General features: G+C 31.1%; 1 protein-coding gene across 10 annotated transcripts in view; it reads right to left on the bottom strand.

The window, feature by feature from the left end:
• DMD (dystrophin) overlaps positions 1 to 21,952 on the bottom strand; it is a 2,285,006-nt gene that overhangs the window by 1,343,294 nt on the left and 919,760 nt on the right. For all 10 annotated transcript variants that reach the window (XM_031963631.1, XM_031963630.1, XM_031963635.1 and 7 more), the window contains 4 exons: positions 13,050 to 13,211; positions 6,410 to 6,520; positions 3,938 to 4,111; positions 1,549 to 1,704 (listed from right to left, as the gene is read on the bottom strand). In XM_031963631.1, coding sequence (XP_031819491.1) covers positions 1,549 to 1,704; positions 3,938 to 4,111; positions 6,410 to 6,520; positions 13,050 to 13,211 — 603 coding nt within the window. The remainder of the gene's footprint in view (positions 1 to 1,548; positions 1,705 to 3,937; positions 4,112 to 6,409; positions 6,521 to 13,049; positions 13,212 to 21,952) is intronic.

Genomic DNA, 21,952 nt, shown 5'->3' with positions numbered 1-21,952 from the left:
ACTGTTAAAACGTGTACAATTAAGTAATTTCCTTGAATAGAAGGAAGAATCTCTTGACAAGGTGTTGAGTGTGATCTTTCCTGAAATCAGGGATGAACAAAATGACCTGCTATCATTCCTTCTAGTTTTTATACCTATTCATTTTAGTAAAATATTAAGGAGAATGATCTATACTTGTATTGAGGTTTTCCTTGTTGATAATAAAATAACTGGGAGATTTTCACATGAAGTTTTATAGCAGAACATACCTTGCAGTTATAGAAATGACTAAATGTGTAGAACAGACAACAGCCCAACCACTGTTTATTGTTTACTGATTAAAATAAAAAAAAAAAAACTATTGTATTGTTAGAACAAAACAAAGACCTAAAAGTTCTCTTCAACAAATTGTCTGTCTTGTATATGTTAAGATAATACAACCTTTCTTGATAAAGACAAACAGTAAAACTTTGTTGAATGAGTTTATTTACAATAGAAAAAAAGGCATAAAATGAATTATATGCTGGCCTTGGGGTTGTCTTCTTCAGACACAATTTCTAACACAATATTAACAACTTCCTTAGGGAAATAAGAGAGAACTGAATTAAGTAGCAAAAACAAATAGATGTTGAAAATACTTGTCTAACAACTTGGAACTTGATCCTAACCATAAAGAAAATGGGCATAAGTTGCAAAAAGGAATAATATATTTGCCAAATAGAAAAACAATTTTGAATTATACTAAAATGTACTTAAAATGCTCTTATTCTTTGACAAAGGATTCCTACTTCTAGTTATATGCCACAGAATGAAAATTCTTCTATATACCAAATATTTATTGCATCATTTTTCATATTAGCAAAGAACTGAAAACAAAACAGATATTCATTAATTGGGGAATAGTTAAATAAAATGTCATACATGAATATAAGAGAATACTCCACTCTAAAAATGACATGATAATTACAGCAATACAGGAAAGAATTATATTAACTGATGAAGAGTACAAGGAAACAGGCATCACTATCCATAGTGACTATGATTATGTAAAAGGAAAGAAAAATAATTAAAACTGAATGATGTGAAATTATAATGAATAAGCTTAACCCCAAAGAAAAGATTTGAATTTATATCTTCCTCCCTTCCTTACAGAGGAAACTATAAATATGGAATACTTCATAAAAGGTTGGACTCAGTGTATTGATCAGTTCAGTTAAACTTTTATCCTTTCCTTTTTTTTTTTCTTAATTATAAGGGATGGGTGTGTTGCTAAGGAAAATTTGGAATAAAGGTACATTAGACAATAGAGGTAACATAATAAGACTACAAGATAGATTAATTTAAATGCCTTTCAAAAGCACACGTGGAAATAAATCTAATTGACTGTTTTCAATAAACTTTTCACTGAGTACTATTCTTTAAGGGTAAAAATAGGATTACTTTCAGAGGCATAAATAAAGCACAGGCAAATAATTGGTATCACTCAACACAAACCATAGGTCTAAAAATAAGAAACAAAGTTGAATTTTGTGTTATAGTCCAAAGAAAAACTTTTTCATAAGTACCTACCTTCGCACCCAAATCATTATAATGCAACTTCAAAGCAGTTAGTCTTTCATCAAGTTCTTTGGGATTTTCTGTCTGTTGTTTCTGCACAATCTGTCGACCAGTTTTTATCACGTTTTCCACCTCAGACTTCACCTCACTCAGGCTTTTGTATAATTTCTATGTCAAGACACACAACAAACAATGTAATTGTAAAGACAATGTAATTGTAAAGACAATGAAAAATGATGAATTCTAACAAATAAACAAAATTATAGGCAATCTGTGGTACCATACAAAACGACTACTAGTTTAAATGGTGAAGTAATTCTAATTTGTCTATATTTTTTCATTTTCAATTTTTAAAATTAGGATTGGCTTGTGTGTGACTGATGAGGAAGCTGATGTTGATAGATCTTTTGAGTTAAGGAATTCTTATCTCAATGGGAATAATTCAATGGGCTATCACAGGAGCAGAGGGAAACTAGTTAACCTTTGAAAGGATGAACCAGGCCATTTTAGCAAAATAAAAAGGTAAAAGCCAAGCATTAATAGGAACAGACCTACAAACATCCTCTGCACTTTCGGCTTTGGCAAGATAGAGAGACCCATCCTTATTTTTTGTTAGTGTTTAAACTTATAAACAGATATAATTCAGAGTTAAAAATAGCAATTTGTTAATGAATATGTAAGTATATGCTACATATGTGGGGGTTCATGTATGTATATGCATATATCTACATATAAAATTAGATCAATTTATGTTTTATCTTTACATTATATTTAAAAAAGTTTTGATTTTTATTTTGTATGAATTTATTTAGCTAGCTTTTTTCATTAAGTGAGCATAGTAGCTTTTTACAGAGCTACTAAGTGATGCTGATAATTAATTATTATCTTCCCCCTACCTTTTTTTTCCCACTGAAGTTCTATTCTGATATTTCCTCATGGCCTAGAGCTTACCCTAAGTTATACGGTTTCCACCAGTGAGATTATAGCTTTGGTATGCCCTGCTAAGCTGGAAAGATTTCAGATATAATATTGGTGATATAATATTTTTTAAGAATTCAATCTATCTATATTGATTTGGATGAGGCTTATCACAAAGATTGACCATTAAGTAATTATCATTATTTTTGCTAGAGCAATGCAAGAAATTGTCTACTTAGGCATATAGAAGTTGCCATTTGCAAGGGTAGAGAGAATACTTACATCATTATGATCACACTTCTTTTTATAAATATTGAGGTATTACCAAGACAATGGACACAGTTGCCTTAACTACCACATTAATTTGAGTACTGCACTTTATGAATCTCAAATGTTACCACTTCTATAACACCAAAGATCCTTATTCTCAATTTTCCATATACTTTACTGATAGTGCCAATAACTATTGCCTAGAAGATTTTCTACTGAGCAGCTTAAAGCAATGAAGTCAGATATATATTTTTTCCTATCCGAAAAAAAACAAAACAAAACACATTATTTTTTTTCTCATTACAATTTATATTACTCCTCCCTTTAGATTTTACCTAACAGTAGGTTTGGCATCCTTCTAAAGTAGTAATCGGGTATTCTAATTACTGGTGTATATACCTCATACTTCAATAGAATATAAACCTAACAAAAGCAGGAAGGCTGATTTAGAAAAATGCTATATATTACTCATACCTATATTAGTACCATGTCATAATATGCACATATATATTACAGCATAGGGGGTTATCACATTTGAATTGTATTGTCTTCCCCCAAATTCCAGACTTATTTAAAAGAAAATCTTCTTGAAAATAAAAATAATTATAGTTTAATACATTGTTTAAAAATATTTAAGTACTAATGAAAAAGAGAAAAATATGAAGAAATTATTAGTTCTAACACAATACAATTCAATTGGTTTATTTTTATTTCTCTTGATATCTTCCCTAAAACTGAATGAAATTGACAATTGCTTTGAATAATTGATGCCTTTTAATATGCCATGTTACATATATAAGTGGTATACAGGTAGGGTTTTTATCAGTTTACATCTACTAGCAAAAATATTGTTATTATTATTTTTAATGGTATCATCACAGATATTTCTATTGAGAAAATTTTGAATATTTCTGAATATTTCACCATAACAATAGTCTCTTTTTTCCTGTTTTTTATTGTTTAAGGAGAAATATAAGAACTAATATGTGTGTGTGATGTGTAGACAATGTATACATACATGTTTTTAATAAATGTCCTGAATAATTGAAATTTCAGCAAAAATGCAAAAATTTCTTACAAACAACCTAAACCTTTTGTTGACAATTATGTAATGAAGTAGCCAAATATCAGATTTCCTCAAAATATTTTATACAATCAAAAGTATCTTTGCCTTTTTAAAAAATTGCTGACTTTTGTTACCAGATATACATACCATGCAATGATCCAGCTGTGACTGTACTACTTCCTGTTCAACACTTTTCATTTCCAATACAGGGAACTGCATTTTCACTTCATCTAACACTCTCTTACTTTCCTCTAGACGCTGCTCAAAATTGGCTGGCTTTTGGAATAAGCGAAACTTCATAGAAACATCCTGCAATTTTTTCTGTGAAGGCAAAGTAAATTATGAAGTAAAATTTAATATTTTGGAGTTTAAAAAATGTTCAAATTTATGCCTGTAAATATTATCAATTTATGGACCTCCCTCAAAAATTATTATGCTTTTAGTTCCCCAATATTTGCTTTTTGCCTTCTTCCTGAATATTCTTTCTAATTAAAATTGTTACAGCCTTGCATTTATCTAAGCTATATGTTTACAAGGGGCAGCTAGATGTCTCAGTGCATAGAATGTTCTGCCTGGAGTCAGAGAGATTTATGTTCAAATATGAATTCAAATATTCACTTGGTGTGTGAGCTGGGGCAAATCAGTTAACCTGTATTTGCCTTTAATCCACTAGAGGAAGAAATGGCAAACTACTCCAATATCTTTGCCAAGAAAACATCATGGACAGTGTGGGCCATGAGATCATGAAAAGTCATATATGAGTGAAAACCAATTACCACATATGTTTACAGTGTAACTTCATGTCTTTTTTTTTTTTCTACCCAGTCTAGACCTTAGCATAATGAATTATTTTGTTTTAGTTGTTCAGTTAGTTTTCATTTGTGTCTCACTTTTTTTTGATACTCATTTGGGGTTTTTCTTGGCAAAGAAATAGAGTGGTTTGATTAATAAACATTTGTTGGATGTTGAATCAATCCTCATTTTCCAAATGAGGAAATGGTCACGTGGATGAGTAATATGTTTAAAACCATTCAGCTATTAGCAGGACCACTGCTCATTGTAGGGATGCATTTGAAAAAGTTTAACAATGGAGTTTTTGGAGGGAACGGAAGAATATACACACATATACTTTAAATGTATTCTGAATTACTAACATTTGAGCCTGACTTGTATCAGTTGCTAATTTCTGAAGTACATATGCTCACACTGAAAACTTATCAGGGTCTTTTCATCTAATCTAATTAAAACTGGCTCCAGCCAGGTTAAGGAAACTCACATCTATGTCTTCTGGGTCTAACTCCAATGCTAAAATACATAAGCAATAAAAACAATGAAAATGATAGTCTCCTGGGATGTGAAACTAGAAGAAACTTAAAATAATATCTGATATTATCCCTTTATTTTACTGATTAGGAAAAATCATCTCAGAGAAGAGAAATTATTTGTCTAAGGTAAAACAGACATTTAGAAGAAGAATTGGGATGGGAACCCAAGTTATCTGATTCTCTATTTTCATTACATCACTGTCTGTGATGTCTGATGTGAAAAATCACTCTGGATTCTTTCTTATTTGTTTCTTAAGAAAATTAAATGCACATGCTAATAAAATTACATCATTTATCTTCATTTAAAAATACTATTTATTAATACAGGAAAGTGTATAATACAGTGTATTGAGCAATGGGTTTAGGGGTCGGGAGACATAGTTTTGAGCCTTCCCTCAGATATTAGCCATATGAGAAAGTCACTGAAAATCCATTTTTTTCACCTGTAAAATAGAAACACTAATGATAAAAATAATAATAGCATTTATATAGCTCTTTAAACATTTTGGAGCACTTTATAAACATATTGTTCAGTTATATTTCAATTGTATCTTCATTACCCTACTTGGATGTTTTTGCCAGGGATACTGGAGTAGTTCACCTCTTTCTTCTCCAGATCACAAAAAGTGAGACAAACAGGGTTAAGTGACTTGTCCAGGGTCACTTGTATGTCCAAGTTGTGTCCAAGGCTTTGTAAACTCACAATGATGAACGTGACTCCAGGCCCAGCACTCCATCCATTATCCCATCTAGTTATCTATAATCTCATTTAATTCTCAAAATAAAACTAGGCTATACCTGTTCTTGCTATTTCCATTTTATTGATGAGAAAATTAAGGCAGAAAGAATTCTAAATGATTTGATTAAGACCACACATTTGATAAATAAATGATGCTAGATTTGAATTAAGGCCTTCCCATCTGCAGGTCCCCTGTATCTGCCTCTAGATAGCTCCTAGGTCCCAAGATGGTTGTGAGGCTCTAAGGAGACAACATGTGTAAAGCACCTAATTTAAAATGTTATATAAATTTTAGCTATTAGTTAATTTATATTAATTATATATAATTTAATTATGTATATAATATATGCTCATAATTAAATAAAACAATGCTAATATTAATATATTAATATAGCCAGTTTTAGAGTAGTTTTGTTCAGATGTCATGCTTATATTCTTAAAATATTTTGTCCATACATGTAAAATCATTTATCAACAAAAAACATCATTTTGACAGAGTAAAAATAATTCATTATATTCTAAAATTTTATGTGAATTCTAGGATCATTGACATACCTGTGCTACTTCAATTTGGGTAAGAACCCTTTTGGCAGTATCCTTTCCTTGGTTACGTTTCTTCATTTCTTCTAAGCTAATCTCATGGCTTGTTAAATCAGATTGGATTTTCTGTTGGGAAGAAAACATTTAATAATTAGTCTTTTGGCAGTCATTATGAAACAGTATTCATTTAATTTACCGATCTGCACATCTCTGGGGGTGTATATATTTACATTTTAATTGATGTCTTTTGTGTTGACATCAACAGTAATTGGAGAGGTATGGAGTGGGAATTACCCATCCTTACCTCTTCAGAGTTTTTTTATCCATTCCCCAACTAATATGCACACATTTTGTTGCTATTTCTTTGCTAACACAAAAAGCACTACTATGAATACTTTGATATATGCTGTTTTTTAAATTTCATTTTATATTTTCTTTAAATATACAATAAATTCAGCCATAGAAATATTGGGTTAAATTGTGTTGTTAAATTGCTTTAAAAATTAATCTCAAATTATTATTGAAAATGATTAAAATAGGGGCAGCTAGATGGAGCAGTGAATAGAGTGGTTGCCCTAAAGTGATGAGGATCTATGTTCAAATCTGGCCTCAGACACATAATACTTCCTAGCTGTGTGACTCTGGGTAAGTTACTTAATCCTTAACCTCAATTGCCTCAGCAAAAAAAAAAAAAAGATTAAAAATAATTTACCACTCTACAACAAAGGTATCAATGTACCTTTCTTCCCACAGCCCTTAAAAATAAAATATTTGTTTTTGTTTAATTTATATTTCTATTTTTCAAAAAGTTATTTATCATTAATAAATCCCATTTTGAAAGGTGTTATCCTTGTTTGATAATTATCATTCTTGGGAATAATATATTTATTTAAATTCCTTTTAATCTTGGATGCTTTAATTTTTAATCAGTGATATTTGATACAAATATTTCTGTAGTTTATCTTATTGTTTTTTAGTAAAAACTATTGTAATTCTGGATAATCAAAATTTTGTTTTTGATGTTTTTCTCTGATCCTTATTTGATTTTGCATTCTCTCCAAGTCATATTTCTGAAAAGTGTCTCTAATTTTTTTTAATTTACTTTTTATTTCTCACTAACACCTTTTATATTAAAGGCATCTATTATTTTGAAGCTCATTTTGGCAGTTTAATTTTTAAAAAATAACTTTTATCAAACAATTCCCACTTACAGATTTTCCAGGAGTTTTTATCAAACAAAGGAATACTCTCTAAAAATTTATGTTATTGTCTTTATGATTCCTCTTAATCATAAAGGATTTATGTTTCTTATTTAGTGTTTCTAGTGTTTTTTGTTGGTTTTGCTTTAACAAGTACCAACATTTTTTGATGATTACTGATTAAGACTAATATTGAATTGAGTCCTTCATTTTTTTTTTATTACTTTCTTGGAGCTGCTATACTCTTCCTATTCCTTTAAATAAATTTTGATTTTGTTTAAAAAACTTTCTGGCTCTTGGCTTGCTTCAAATTTGTTAAAACTCTACCTTCTTCAAAAAAACTTTCTTAGTCCTCTTTAGTGCTAATGCCTTCCCTTTCAATTTATTTCTAATTTATCCTCTATATATCTTGTTTGCACATAATTGCTTGTATATTGTTTCTTCCATTAAACTGCAAGCTCCTTGATAGTAGGGCAATTTTTTTCTTTCTTTGTATACCTAGCATTTAGCACTGTCTGACACATAGTATAAATGCTTATTGAATTGATGTGACTAATGCTCTTGCCTTTTTATTATTTATGCCTCAATTTGATGGAAAGTTGGAGAATTAGCTACATACTTATGACCTCAAGCCAAATAGGTTAGTTCTGAAAACTTCTCAAAGGGTGTTGTTTGAAAAACATAGTAGAGAAAATAATCGGTTCTCAAAGGGTGTTGTTTGAAAAACATAGTAGAGAAAATAATCGGTTACAGAATAATAAAGTAGCTCTTAAAAGAGAATCACTCTTTTCCCTCTTCTTGTCACTCTTTCCAAGATGAGACAAGAAATATTTGGTGAGTTCATCATTTATGAAGTTAGTCCTAATAAAGTATTATTTTAAGGAATTCTTAATTTTTAGGAAAAATAAACTTCTTTAAAGAGCAATTTCTCAAACATGATTTCTATAATTTATATAATACTTTAAAGTTTGTAAAGCATATTATTTCATTTTATGCTTATCACAATACTGGAAAGTCCTCACCTTAGAGATGAGAACACTTAAGCACAGAAAGATCAAGTGACTTGGCTAACTTCACAAAGTTAGTAATTGCTGAGGATGGATTTGATTTTCAGTCTTCCTGACTCCAAGTTTAATGCTCTATTCACTGAGCTACCTCCATGGTGATCTGTTGTCTGATTTGTACATAATGAAAATAAATCACAAAAACAAAAATAAAGAATAATACTCAAATTTATAAAGTAAAGGAAAAGCTATGTCCAAATACTTATGTACAAACTTTATACCAACTCCTTCCATACAAAGCCCACTTTTTTTTCTAAGATAAATACACAAGCATATAATCCCTCCTCCCTTAAAAACAAGCAAACAAAAAACAAAAACAAAAACAAAAACTTCAGAAGCACAAATGGTTTGGGAGAAAGAACACTGAAATTGATCTCATGAAGTATATTCAATCCTAGGAATTTTAGTAGAAATAAAAAATGCATGTAGAATAACTATGGTTCACAGTATTATATAGTTATATAATATAATTTCAGAATCTGGTACCTATATTTCTCTACTTGGAGGAGGGATTATCCCTTGTCCAAAGTATAGGACATTGTATTTCATCATATATTATAATGTTTTGATTAATCAGAATTACATATTTTCTAATATTGCCATAAAATCAGTGTTTATATATTAAGCTACTGAGAACTAAGTAGTTACAAAAACAACTCAGAAAATATCATAGTCCATACTAACCTTGAAGTTAAAATTGCCCTTGGCAGGAAGTTCAAGCCATTAATTTCTGTAATTAGTGGAATTTAATTTAACTTAAGTGAATTTAAAGATACAAGTAATTCTCAAAGACAGAAAGAATGGACCTTTCAAATTATTTAAATTCTATAGCAGAACAATAGTAGTATCACCACTTGGTGGAGGCAGATACCTGAAGAACTGATTCTATTTAACAGGAAAATCCAAATATAGATTTAAAATAGAAGAGGACAAGCAAATATAGTGCCACTTTTCTGATCCCCCATCTTAATGAGATAAGCTAATTATTTTGCTTAATCTATCATAACACCCCTAAATTTTCTCCAACTAAGAACATACATTCAATTCATATTTATACCTTGATAGTGGGTTATGATTCTTTTTTTAAAAATGATATTCACATCTGTAATGATTGAAAAATCCTGTTTTGATAAACTCTTGGTAGCCCCCACTTGCACATGCTATATTCACTGAAGAGCTTATTTCACAGACTTTATCTTGTTACCATAGACTAAATTTTCTCCCAAAGGAACTTAAATACCAAACTTTAGATTGAGCTTTAGAAAACCTCAAACTTGAAGAAAATCTGCACAGCTGATAACTCTGTCCCAGAAAACAATTTTCTTGCAGTCATCTTAAAATAAAATCTTCAAGAAGAAAAATGTTTCAATAGCTTTTTTAGGTTGTCTGTATTTTCCAATATGATATATTACTATTAGGTGACTTCAATGTCAGATGCAATTTTTAAAATTCAGGTATAGCAAAAACTGCAGAAAATACCAAATCAAACTTTCTTGGTATTCAAAAATCTTCTGGTTCAAGTAAATTATAGATTCCCAAATGTATATGAATGACACAATTTTCAGATACATTAAATTATTATGTAAAATAACATTTTAATTCTTCAGGGGAACTTAAACTGTTTGTATATCATGGGCTCCTTTTGTAGCTAGTACATAAAATATGATACAAAGAATTATAAATGAAGCCAATTATATTTTAATATAATTAATGGAATGCTAAGAAAAAGGAAATTCCTGGCCCTTAATTTAATTATTCCTGGGAGTCTAAACTTGTCAAAATTGAGGGAAAAGTAATGCCATTTCAATTTTTTAAAGCTGACATTTTGTTTATAATTCAGTGATATTTATATAGCTTTAGGGTTGGATCAAATTGGTGAGATTGAAGGATGAGATATTTGTTTGGAACTTTCATGAAATTATTTTATGGAGGGTGTGGTCATATCCACTGAAACCTCACAGAAAGAACCAAGGACCATATCCTGGACAGATTCAGACTTCATTCAATACCAGTCATGTTTCAACACCAGGGACTGACAAAGATTGAATAAGTTATTAAGGATTATAATCACTCCTCTGTACTCATTTATAAAAAGGAATATTCTAAGGCTGTCAAATAGGAAGAGAGGAGGAGAAGGACAGCAGAGGGAAGGAAAGATCTTTAGTTAGAAAAAGTCTGTACAACTTCATAATTTCCTTGGGGAACCCCTAATGACCTCCTTAGAGAGGCAAAGGCAAAAACGCCTAAAATTACAAATGATCTCCCAGAAGCTGGGAGACAGGGGCATAACTTCTTAATCACATGGCCTTTGGAGATGATGGAAATACTTGACCCAGCTTTCTGTATAAAGGAGATTTAGGGTTTCCTAGACAATATAAATTGTCAAAGTTTTGGTCTTAGGTTTTTTTTAGACTCTTACAAACAATTGTACCCCCAAAAGAGCTTTTATTTGGGATATATTTATCAACATTTACCATATTTGAAAGGAGAACTGATAAATTTTAAAATATTTATTAATTCATTTCAAAAAGCAACAATAAATTTGTTATGAATTAACATAAAATATTTTTATAAAAAATAACATTTGCCAAAACAAAGTGAGGAGAATAGCATTAGTTTATCTACTTTTGCAATTTGCTTAAGACAGCTAGATTCTCATATCTGTTTCTGCACACATATTAAAAAAAAAGAACCTGAGAGGTCAAATGGGTTCCTTGTCCACTTATACAAAATAATAAGTACAGTGGGAATTTCAGTTAGGTCTTCTGTTTGACCCCAAATCTAGTGCTCTCCTCAAAAGAGCCTATAAAACAATTTTCTCTCTCTCTTCTGTATTCACCAACATGTCATTTAGTTTTCCTCAATTGTATAAATATCATTATCTATCTCTATAGATAGATATGTTTCTATATATGTATCTAGAAATATATCTATATAGGCATATATATATATATTCTTCTAGAACAGTAAAATTTTGTGTGGTATATGTATGTTTGTATGTGTATATATGTATGTATATGTGTATGTGTATATATATATATATAATATACATACAAAATCTTTATTTGTAATCAGGAAGATGATCATTGTCATCATGATGATACCATATATATGTTAAATGATTAAGGATATTCACTTTATAAAAATATCAGGTTCTACAAATATATTCTCATTAGTTCACCTGACCTTCTAGTACCAGGTGTGTAAATGTTTATTTTAGCAAAGTTTATGTCCAAGACTGGCTCCTAACAAGGAGTCTCACAGGCAATCAATTAACCAATCAATTAACAAGCACTTACTAAGCTACTACTATGTGCCATGTGGGCAGGTAAGTTATGTGATTAGTACAACACTGGAATTGTAAACAGGAATACTCAATCTTCATAAATTCAGATCCAGTCTTAGACACTTAGCTGTATGACCATGGATAAGTCACTTAACCATGTTTGCTTCAGTTACTTCTCTATAAAATGAGCTGGAGAAGGAAACTTCAAATCACTCTAGTATCTTTGCCAAGAAACCCACAAATGGGGTCACAAAGATTCAGAAACAACTAAAAATTGACTGAACATGTCCCAGGCACTGCATTATTAGGCTCTGAAGATACAAAAAAATGGAACCTATGGTTATAAAAAAAAAAAAGTAAGACTACACTCAAGAAACTGATATTTCATCAGGAATGACAACATACACAAACATAAGAACACAGCATCTGACTCTTGCCCTATTCTGATGACAAAGCAATTTTGTAAAGGCAATATTTTATGATTACATTTTTAACAAAGTTACCTTAGGTGCCTGGGGAAGTTAGGCAGGACAGTGAACATATTACCTAGCCTGGAGTCAGGAAAATGAATCTTGTGTTTAAATATGGTCTCAGTTTTACTAGCTGTGTGTTCTTGGCAAGTCACTTAACTCTGTTTGCCTGAATTAGCTCATCTATAAAATTAACTGGGAAAAAGTAAACCATTCTGGTATCATTGCCAAGTAATTCCTAAAGGGGATCATTATAATAAAGAATCAGGTACAATTGAATGATTGAACAACAATAACAAACTGGATTCTCACTTTTGTCATTTTACTCAGTCTTCCTTCTGGCTTCGGAATAAGATGATGCATCTTAACACAAGTTTCACTGCACTGGTGTTTTTAACCTTAAATTTGTTTCAGAAATCTATTTTTTAAAATATATATTTCCTTTTAAAACCACAGTAAATAAACTAAAACTTAAAAAACAAAACCAAAAAATAAATAAATTCAAAACTAAGTCTAGCACATTAAGCTCCATCTTCATCCACTTAAAGAAGACTAAAATAAACTTTTACTCAACAAATGAAAACAACATAAATAAAAAAAAAACCTCCTTGCTTCCCGCTCCCTGATATAGCATACCTGAGCTTCCTGGGGAACTTGGGCTGCATCTACTCTGTCTGTAATAAAGGCTGTTAACTGTCTGTCAATGAATGCCAGAGACTCTTGAATCAGCCGAAGGGTTTTGTCAATTTCCTGGGCAGACTGGATGCTCTGTTCCAGAAATTTCTGTCTCCTCACAGCCTAAAAGAAAAGAAAAAGAAAAAAATTTACTATTGAAAATGTAAAATTCAGGTCTTGCAATATCAATGAATTTTCCTGACTGCCACAGCCACCTTTTTGTAAGATAAATTTCTTAGCCGCCTTCCACTCATTCAGCTTTGCTTCAAAAAATAAGTGAATAATTAGGAGGAAATTTCACAGCAGAAATATCAATTATTAGGACTTTCCACAACCTTCCAAAACAAAAAAACCACATTATGAAATTCTGTAGTGGCTAGAAGACAGCAGAAACATTCTGCTAAATGCAGTCCATTAGTCTGAGTCCTGAGGTTCTTTTGTGATCTTATTATAAGTAGTTCAAGAGATTTGGTTTACTTAGAATAGGGTCACCGTCATCACAATCTCATCCAAGATAGATAATCCATTTCAACCACTGACAAGGAAAGGCACACATACTCTGATGAATATCAGATCCTTTTTAACGGGGAATTTTAGATAGCTATCTGGATGAGCATCTGAGCCTTTTTCTTTCATAAAATTCTAACTACCATTGAGTGGATAGTGTTTATTGCTGCTTCCAACTGAGATTTGGGATTGTGCCTGTTCTTTTAGCAATTTCATCAGTGGTGCTGTTCAAGTACCATAAACAATGTGATCCTAATAAAGGTATAATTAGTCTTGAGCATTAAAAAAAAAAAATCTTGAGCATTATTATAGGTGTGACAAAACTTCAAAAAAATACAAACAGCTTATTGAACAGGATACATGGAAATTCAGGATGCTTTTACCTTGAAAGAAGATAGTAAAAATAATAATAATAAAAAAGATATAGATATAGATATAGAGATAGAGATAGAGATAGATATAGATATATATAGGAGCTATTCTGAAATGTCTAATATATTTGTATCACTCAGGGATACAGCAATAATTATTTTCTGCAGCAAAATAAATACCCAATTTCTTAAAAATAGCATGTTTTGTGTCATGACCCAAGTATATCTATTAAAACATAAATGTGTACTCATGAATACAGCTTTTTATTTTTTTTTTAATGAAATAAGAGAGAAACAGACAGACGGGAAGACAGAGTGAGACAGAGACAGGGAAGAAGGCAGAGAGAAAGAAAGGGGAGAAAATTGGGGGGGATAGAAGGATGGGGAAGGGGCAGAAAGAGAAGAGATGGTAACCAGATCAAAGTAAGAAGGGGAGAATGAAATATAGAGATGAAAGTCATGGAAAATGTAATTTTAAGCTTTTTAAATTAAATTAAAATAAATTGAAGCTTCTTTTGTCTTCTTGTGGAGACTTTTATTCTGATGATGGTTCCTTAACAAATGATGATGGCCTAAAACAGTATCTGCTCTTTTTTCATTTTTTAAAAGTATCAATATTTACATTTACTTTTATTGTTTTACTACCCCCCCCCCCCCAGTCCCTTTTGAATCCTGGTTCTTAAGTATTCTGAGACTTTAATTTGTCCTGTAATAATTCACTATACTGGCAACTGACAACACTTGAATACAATTCTGAGTGAAAAGAAGCTGGCTTTGAAATTGCACCCTTTCAATGAGGTTTAATATTGTACATTCAATAGTATATATCTTTGCTCTGAACTTTCTAAGCAAACTTTAAAATTTGGCATAGTTAAGTTTTCTCTTTGCCATCTGGTCTGTAGCTAGCTATTCTAGAATATGAAATTATATTAGATTAAATTACACCAAAATGATCATTATGATGCCAGTTTAATGTAATATTTCCAAAAGGATTTTTTTAAATTTTTTTCATTTTTAAATAGCGACATTTGGAGCCAGCAATTAGAGGCAGCTAAGTGGCACAATGTATATAGAACTGTACTGGAAGTCGAGAAGAATTAGTTTAAATCCAGTCTCAGAAACATAATAGCTATATGACTTTTGAAAAAAAAAAAATTAGCCACTATTTGTCTGTTTACTCAAATTCAAAATGTAATAATAATACTACACAATTCCCTAGGTTGTAGAAAGGATCAAATAAGATAATTCTTGTAAAATGCTGAGTACAGTATCTGGCACATAATAGGAGCATAAGAAAGGTTTGTTCCCTTCTTTTCTAAAGGAATATATCACACTATTACAAAATACCTTGTAATATATTTTATATATTAGAACCTTCACAGAAACTCATAAATCACAATGTTTACGACCCCTTCATAAACCAGCCCTTCCCAGAGGGAAGGGTAGCTCTGAATTGCTCTTAAGTTTAAAATTAAGGATTCTTACTTTTATTTAATTGGATGTTACACAGCATGCTTTATATCATAGAGTTACCCTCAAAATACGATTTTCAAGATACTAATTTTCTCAATTCTTGGAACATTGGTTTAATGACTAATGAGGTTTAGAGATGGAAGAGAAATAAGAGATCAACTGGATGAAATGGACTTTATCAGTGCAGTGAAATAGTATTGACATTGGAGATTATAAAATTGGTTATTGTAAATGGGTTATTCAATTCACCACTATATCAGCCAATATAGGAGTCTGATGTAAATCAATATTTTGACAACCTTAATAAGTGAAAGGATAGAGTACTTAGAAAAATTCAGGACTAAAGAATACTTCTGAGGCATATTCTCTATTAATCTGTTCTATGTTAATTCTGTGCCATTAGAGAGAGACCTTGTTGTACAACCAATTCTATGGATTTTCTTTGAAATTTGACCCATGTGGTCACTTAGTAAACTAGCATTTATTAAGTTTCTACAATGTGCCAGACAATGCACCTAAGCACTGGATAATAATAGTTAGCAATTACATAATGATTTAAGTTTGCAATTGCTTTATAAATGTTAACTCATTTTATCATCACAACCACCCTATGTGAGGAAGGTGCTATCATTATTCCCGTTTTATGGATGAGGATTCTGAGGCTAAAAAAATGTCAAGTGATTTGCCCAGGATCACACAGTAATAATCTGAGACCAGCATAAGACCTTTAAGTCAGGTCTTTCTGATTCAAAGTCCAGTAATATACTCTGTTAACTACCTGTTCCCACCTACCTCATTAAAGTTGGAGTTAGAAGATTAGCTTGAAATAGGAACCAATTTTTTATGCAGCAATATTGTGCAGTTGATATTCTAAAAACATTCTTACAATTTTACCTTTCATCTGCTTTCTGCTATGAAAATTATTTACAAAATCTATTAGAATTTGTAAATTTAGAGAAATGACAAAATACTAATATTTTGGCAGACAAAATAAATATTTTGAGAGTGCTAAATTGAAGCATAGTAATGTTAGGGAAGAACTTGGCATCAATATTTTAATTCAGGATAAAATGATAAACATAATCATTTTTTAAAAATGTACAAAGATATTGAAATAAAGATTTTAAAATGTTCAACATTTTTTTTTTTTAATAAATAGGAGGTATCCAAAATCTTAGTGAAAATTAAGACTTTTGAGACTGTTTCTGTAGCAGTGGAAGTATTAGAGTGTTATAATATTACCAATGGAAATTTTTGGATTAAATAGTGAAAATATAAATCTATAGTACTATGCTCTGGAATTCAGTCAAAATCAGTATGGCATGTAACTTAAGACAAGTGAGTTATTAATGAATGATAAGAATACAGAAGAAAGAATTACAAATAAATGATAAGAACACAGAAAAAAATCATGGAAAATTGTTTGCTATTCAACTAACAAACTGAAATTGTTCAACAAGAATCCATATTTTAATGACTATTTAGTAGTCATTAAAATGATTATGTTTCCTGAAACAATCAAAGTTACTGTGGCATAGAGGAATTTGATTTAATCTATGAGTTGATGGGCAAATTCAGATTAAAACTAGCCTCAGAACAAAAAACATGTTTTTTCCCTATAGTTTAAAAAACAAATTGTGCTTCCTTCCCTCCAACAATCTATTAACAAAGAAGAAGAAGAAAAAAAGTATGACCCTTGGTATTTTTCTGACATTAGAAATATTATTATCTTACAATATTTCTAATGGAAATTTTAAATCATTTTTAAAAATTAAATGCTGGATTGCAAATATAAATCTATAGCACAACACTGTAATTCACTAAAAGCCACCTCTGTATATATAACACAGATATATCTCCATTTTTGAGATTCCGTTTAAACTTATCAGGTATAATTTGAGTCTATGATAGTATGATTTTAGAGCTTTTGGGAAGACTTCTCAAATTCTTTTGTCTAAAATTGCAGCAAACTTCTTTGACCAAAAGTGAAAATAATGAGATGGTTGAAAGATGTAAGTCATTCACACTTTAGCATGAATTAACTAAATCTAATATTTTAAAACCTAATTGACAATATTCATTCAAATAGTTCTCAAAATTTTGGTGATGGGAGTGATTTCCAAAAGATGGAAAAGATGATAGGGATAATTTTGCAATGTGGGAATACCTTTGTGGAGGAGAGGGCATTGTAATGCTAGGTACCCTGGGCAATCAGAGATAATAATAGGGACATTAGGCCTTTTAGGAAAAGAAGATAGGAGGGGACTAACTAGTATTTTTCTAAGTAAAGAAAAGATTCTCATAAAAGTAATTTGTTTAGCTTTTAAAACCCTATCCAACCTGCTGCAAACAAATTTTCTAACTTCATTCATTGAACATTGATCTCTCTCCTACTTTTTTTTTTTTTTTTTGGAGAAGCAATTGGAGTTAAGTCACTTGTCTAGAGTAACACAGTTAGTAGTGATAAGGGGAGCCCTGAAAGTCTCAGTCTCTCTCTCTCTCTCTCTCTCTCTCTCTTTCTCTCTCTTTCTCTCTCTCTCTTTCTGACTTAGGGGTAAGCCATGAGATAGAAACTCCTTGAAGGAGAGAACCCTTCCTCTGCAAAGTGGTTTCATTCTGTTTATCTTGATGGAATTAGTTGAGTCTAGGACCACTCCTACTTAGCTGGAGCTGAAGATCAAGCTGGAGATTTAGATTTCTATCAACCTATATTGAGTTGGAGATTAGTCCAGGGACACTCATTCAAATGGAAAATTTCTATTCAATTCCCAAAAATCTCTGTTTGATTTCAACTCAAATTGCCTCCAGCAACTGGCCAAATTTTCAATTATAAAAAAAGAAGCAACTGAGCTCAATTCTTTGCAGAGAGGCCAAAGCAGGAATCATGCCAGGCCAAGAGATCTCCCTTGGCATAACTGCCTGCGAGGACCCTCTGCCTGCTGAAAAGACATTCTCTTTTCAGTGTTACTCTCTCTTTATCTCTCTCACCTATTTCCCTAACAGGACTCTACCCCTCTTTACCTTTCTATCAGCATTTCTCTGCTAGGAACTTTATCTCTTTCTCTGCCAGGACTTCTCTGTTAGACCTTTACTTCTCTGTCAGAACCTTGCCACTAAGGAAGTCAGCCTGCAAAAGCTGACTTCCCAGTGTCAATAAATTTCTTTTGCAGTCTAATTTTCCAGGTTCATAAATTCATTTACGAAGGACCTGAGCCAACTAGAAGGGGGCTTCCTACAACTCTCTGCCCTGCTCCAAACCTCATCAGTAGGAAGTGTTAAATTTCTAAGACCAGATTTGAACTCTGTTCCTCCTGACCTGATGTTCTATCCACTAGCTGCCCCTCTATACTACATTCTTGCCATCAAAGCTAACTGATCTTTTATGTTTCTCATACATCGAACTCCATTTCCTATCTTTCCTAGACTATCTTCTAATATCTAGAATGAACCATCTCTTCAGCTCTGCCTTGAGAATTCCTCTCTTTCTTCAAGATACAACTCAAGAACTATAGCTTACAGAAAGATTTAATAGAGCCTCTCAACTGCTAGTTCCTTCCCTGTTGAACTAGTTTATATTTAAATACTTTGCATTTATTTTCTTTATATTTGTTCTGCTTGCTTATCTCCTTGCTGTCACCCCTTTTAGAATGTAAACTACTCGCAAAAAAAATATTTAATTCATTATATTTTATATCCCTAGTACAAGGCTATTGTAGAATTTATTGTAGATATATAAGCTTTCCTCATATATTATTTGGTGTTCTCTTCAGCATAGGCTAGATAGTTCTCATGTAGAAGTTTTTTTTCTTTCACTGCTTAATAAAAACTCTTCTTTAATTTTACAGGCAAAATCTTTTTCTGTTTTTTTTTTTTTTTCCTTTAGAGAATAGTGGAATTTAAATCTCAAGAACTGGTCTTTGTGCTCTTTGGATATCTTCCTCTCTAGGGGAAAGAAACATAAATTTTCTAAAGAGAAGCCTGCCTCAGTTTAAACTAGTTTGGCCAGTGGGCAAGGGGGAAGATGACTAAGTAACCTAGAAAGAGACTAAAATTATATATGACAAATGTCAAAGTAAAATATAAAAGAGAAATGGTTAGAAATGGTTTCTTGAAGACAAAATCTATCTCTCTTTTTTCTCTGTATCTCCAATTTTGGTGCTTATGTGTGCTTGAAAGAATAAATTTAATAAATATCTGTCAGATGACTAGACACACTAACAGCAAGATTGAAAAAAAAAATAAAGAGAATTACTTTTTGCTTTAGCTAATAACCAAAATTAAAAGTCTTATTGTTTTAAATTATTTCAGAACATTTTCTTTCCTAAACATAATCATTTACAACAGTTTTTTAAAAAATCAATTCTAAAATTCTTTTGCTTAGGAAAGTCATGTCCTAGGACACGATAACCTGGGGCTGTCTACTTCACATCAAAACAGGAATATGAGTCAAAATTCAGTCAAAATATCAGAATGATGTTTTTTTTTATATACCATGTACTCCTTTTAAAGAGATAAATGGAACAGCACAAGCCCTGAAGAAGTAGAACAGGATGGCTGTTATCTATCACTTTAATCTGACATCAAATCTTTGTTCTCACCTCAGTAAAATAAAGGCCAAAAAGATGGAATTTGATGATGACATTAACTTTAAGTGATCTGCATTAAAAGAAGATTTTACCTTTGCTTATTTCCTTGCTACTTTTGGGGAAAAGTTTTATTTTTCTTTCACTCTCAGATTATCCACTAAAAAGGTGAACAAGAAGATATACAATCCAGGTAAATTTTGCTTCCAATTTTCTGACTCTATAAAATATTTAGTGATTATTTTTGTTTGTTTGTTTGTTTTGCTGAAGAAAACAGATTCCAATTTATTCTTAGTGGAAATCAAGTATTTCTCTTTTTTTAACTTCTTTATTTTAACAACATTTTTTTCAAAACATAGGCAAAGAGAGTTTTTAACATTCACCCTTACAGAACATCGTTTTCCAATTTTTTTCTCCCTCCTTTGCCCTTACCCCTCCCTTTCCCTAGATGGCAGGTAACAATATATATTAAACATATGCAATTCTTCTATATATATTTCCACAATTATCATGCTACACAAGAAAAATCAGATCAAAAAGGGAAAAAAAGAGAAAAAAAAAAGCAAGCAAACAATAAAAAAGTGAAAATACTATGTTATGATCCACACACAGTCCCTACAGTACTCTTTATGGGTGCAGATGGCTCTCTCTATCACAAGTCCATTGAAACTGGCCTGAATCACCTCTCTGCTGAAAAGAGCCATGTCCATCAGAATTGATTATTGTGTAATCTTGTTGTTACTCCATATAATGTTCTCTTAGTTCTACTGACTTCACCTAGAAATTGTTCATGTTAAGTCTTTGCAGGTGTTTCTGAAATCATCCTGTTGATTATTTCTTGTAAAACAATAATATTACATAACATTCATATACCATAATTTATTCAGTTATTCTCCAACTTATGAACATTCATTCAGTTCCCAGTTCCTTACCACTACAAAAAGGGCTGTCACAAACATTTTTGCACATGTGGGTCCTTTTCCCTTTTTTATGATCTCTTTAGAATGCAGGCCCACTAGAAACACTTCTGGTTTTTTGAAAGGTCCTTGGGCATAATTCCATTTTGCTCTCCAGAATGGTTCAATCAGTTCACAACTCTACCAACAATCTATTAATGTCCCAGTTTTTTTCATATCTTCTCCAACAATCATGATTATCTTTTCCTGTCATCTTAGCCAATCTGAGAGGTACATAGTAACACCTCAGAGTTATTTTAATTTGCATTTCTCTGATCAATAGTGATTTAGAGCATTTTTTCATATGACTAGAAATGGTTTTAATTTCTTTATTTGAAAATTGTCTTTTCATATCATTTGATCATTTATCAATTGGAAGATGGTTCATATTCTTATTAATTTGAGTCAATTATCAAAATATTTTAGAAATGAAACCTTTATCAGAATCTTGGATGTAATTTTCCCCCAGTTCTCTGCTTTCCTTCTAATCTGTAGCCAAGCATTTCTTTCTGTAACTTGAGCTCTGATCTTGATTAAATACAGGATTTGTTAAAACTTCATATTATATATTTCCCCATATTAATCAATTGAATTCAAATGACTTGACCTTTTGAAATCCAAAGACTGAAGTAGTAAAAACTTTTTTTTTTTTAAACAAAGTTATTCAGTTTAGAACAAGACTTTTATAAGTGAGCAACCAAAGAATCTTTAGGGTTCCATTTCTGTAGTGACATTAATTTACTTTTGGTAAATGAGAAAACCAAAAAAAAAAAAAAAAAAAAAAAAAAAAGGCATCTTTATTTAACTGATCTTTGAAAGGCCAAACAGTTCATATAAAAAAGAATATAAGGGTGAAATTTACCCTAAAGGTCTTCTGTCCTTTCATGTTCTATGTTATAATTGCTTCATATTGGCACAAAGTCAATAAATATTTGGTCATTGAAATTCTTTAAAATGATGGTCTATTACATTAT

The sequence above is a fragment of the Sarcophilus harrisii genome, chromosome 3 (genome assembly GCF_902635505.1).
Source record: "Sarcophilus harrisii chromosome 3, mSarHar1.11, whole genome shotgun sequence".
Classification (NCBI taxonomy): Eukaryota; Metazoa; Chordata; class Mammalia; order Dasyuromorphia; family Dasyuridae; genus Sarcophilus; species Sarcophilus harrisii.
Note: the sequence above shows the minus strand (reverse complement) of the source record. Positions and strands in the feature narration are given on the sequence as shown.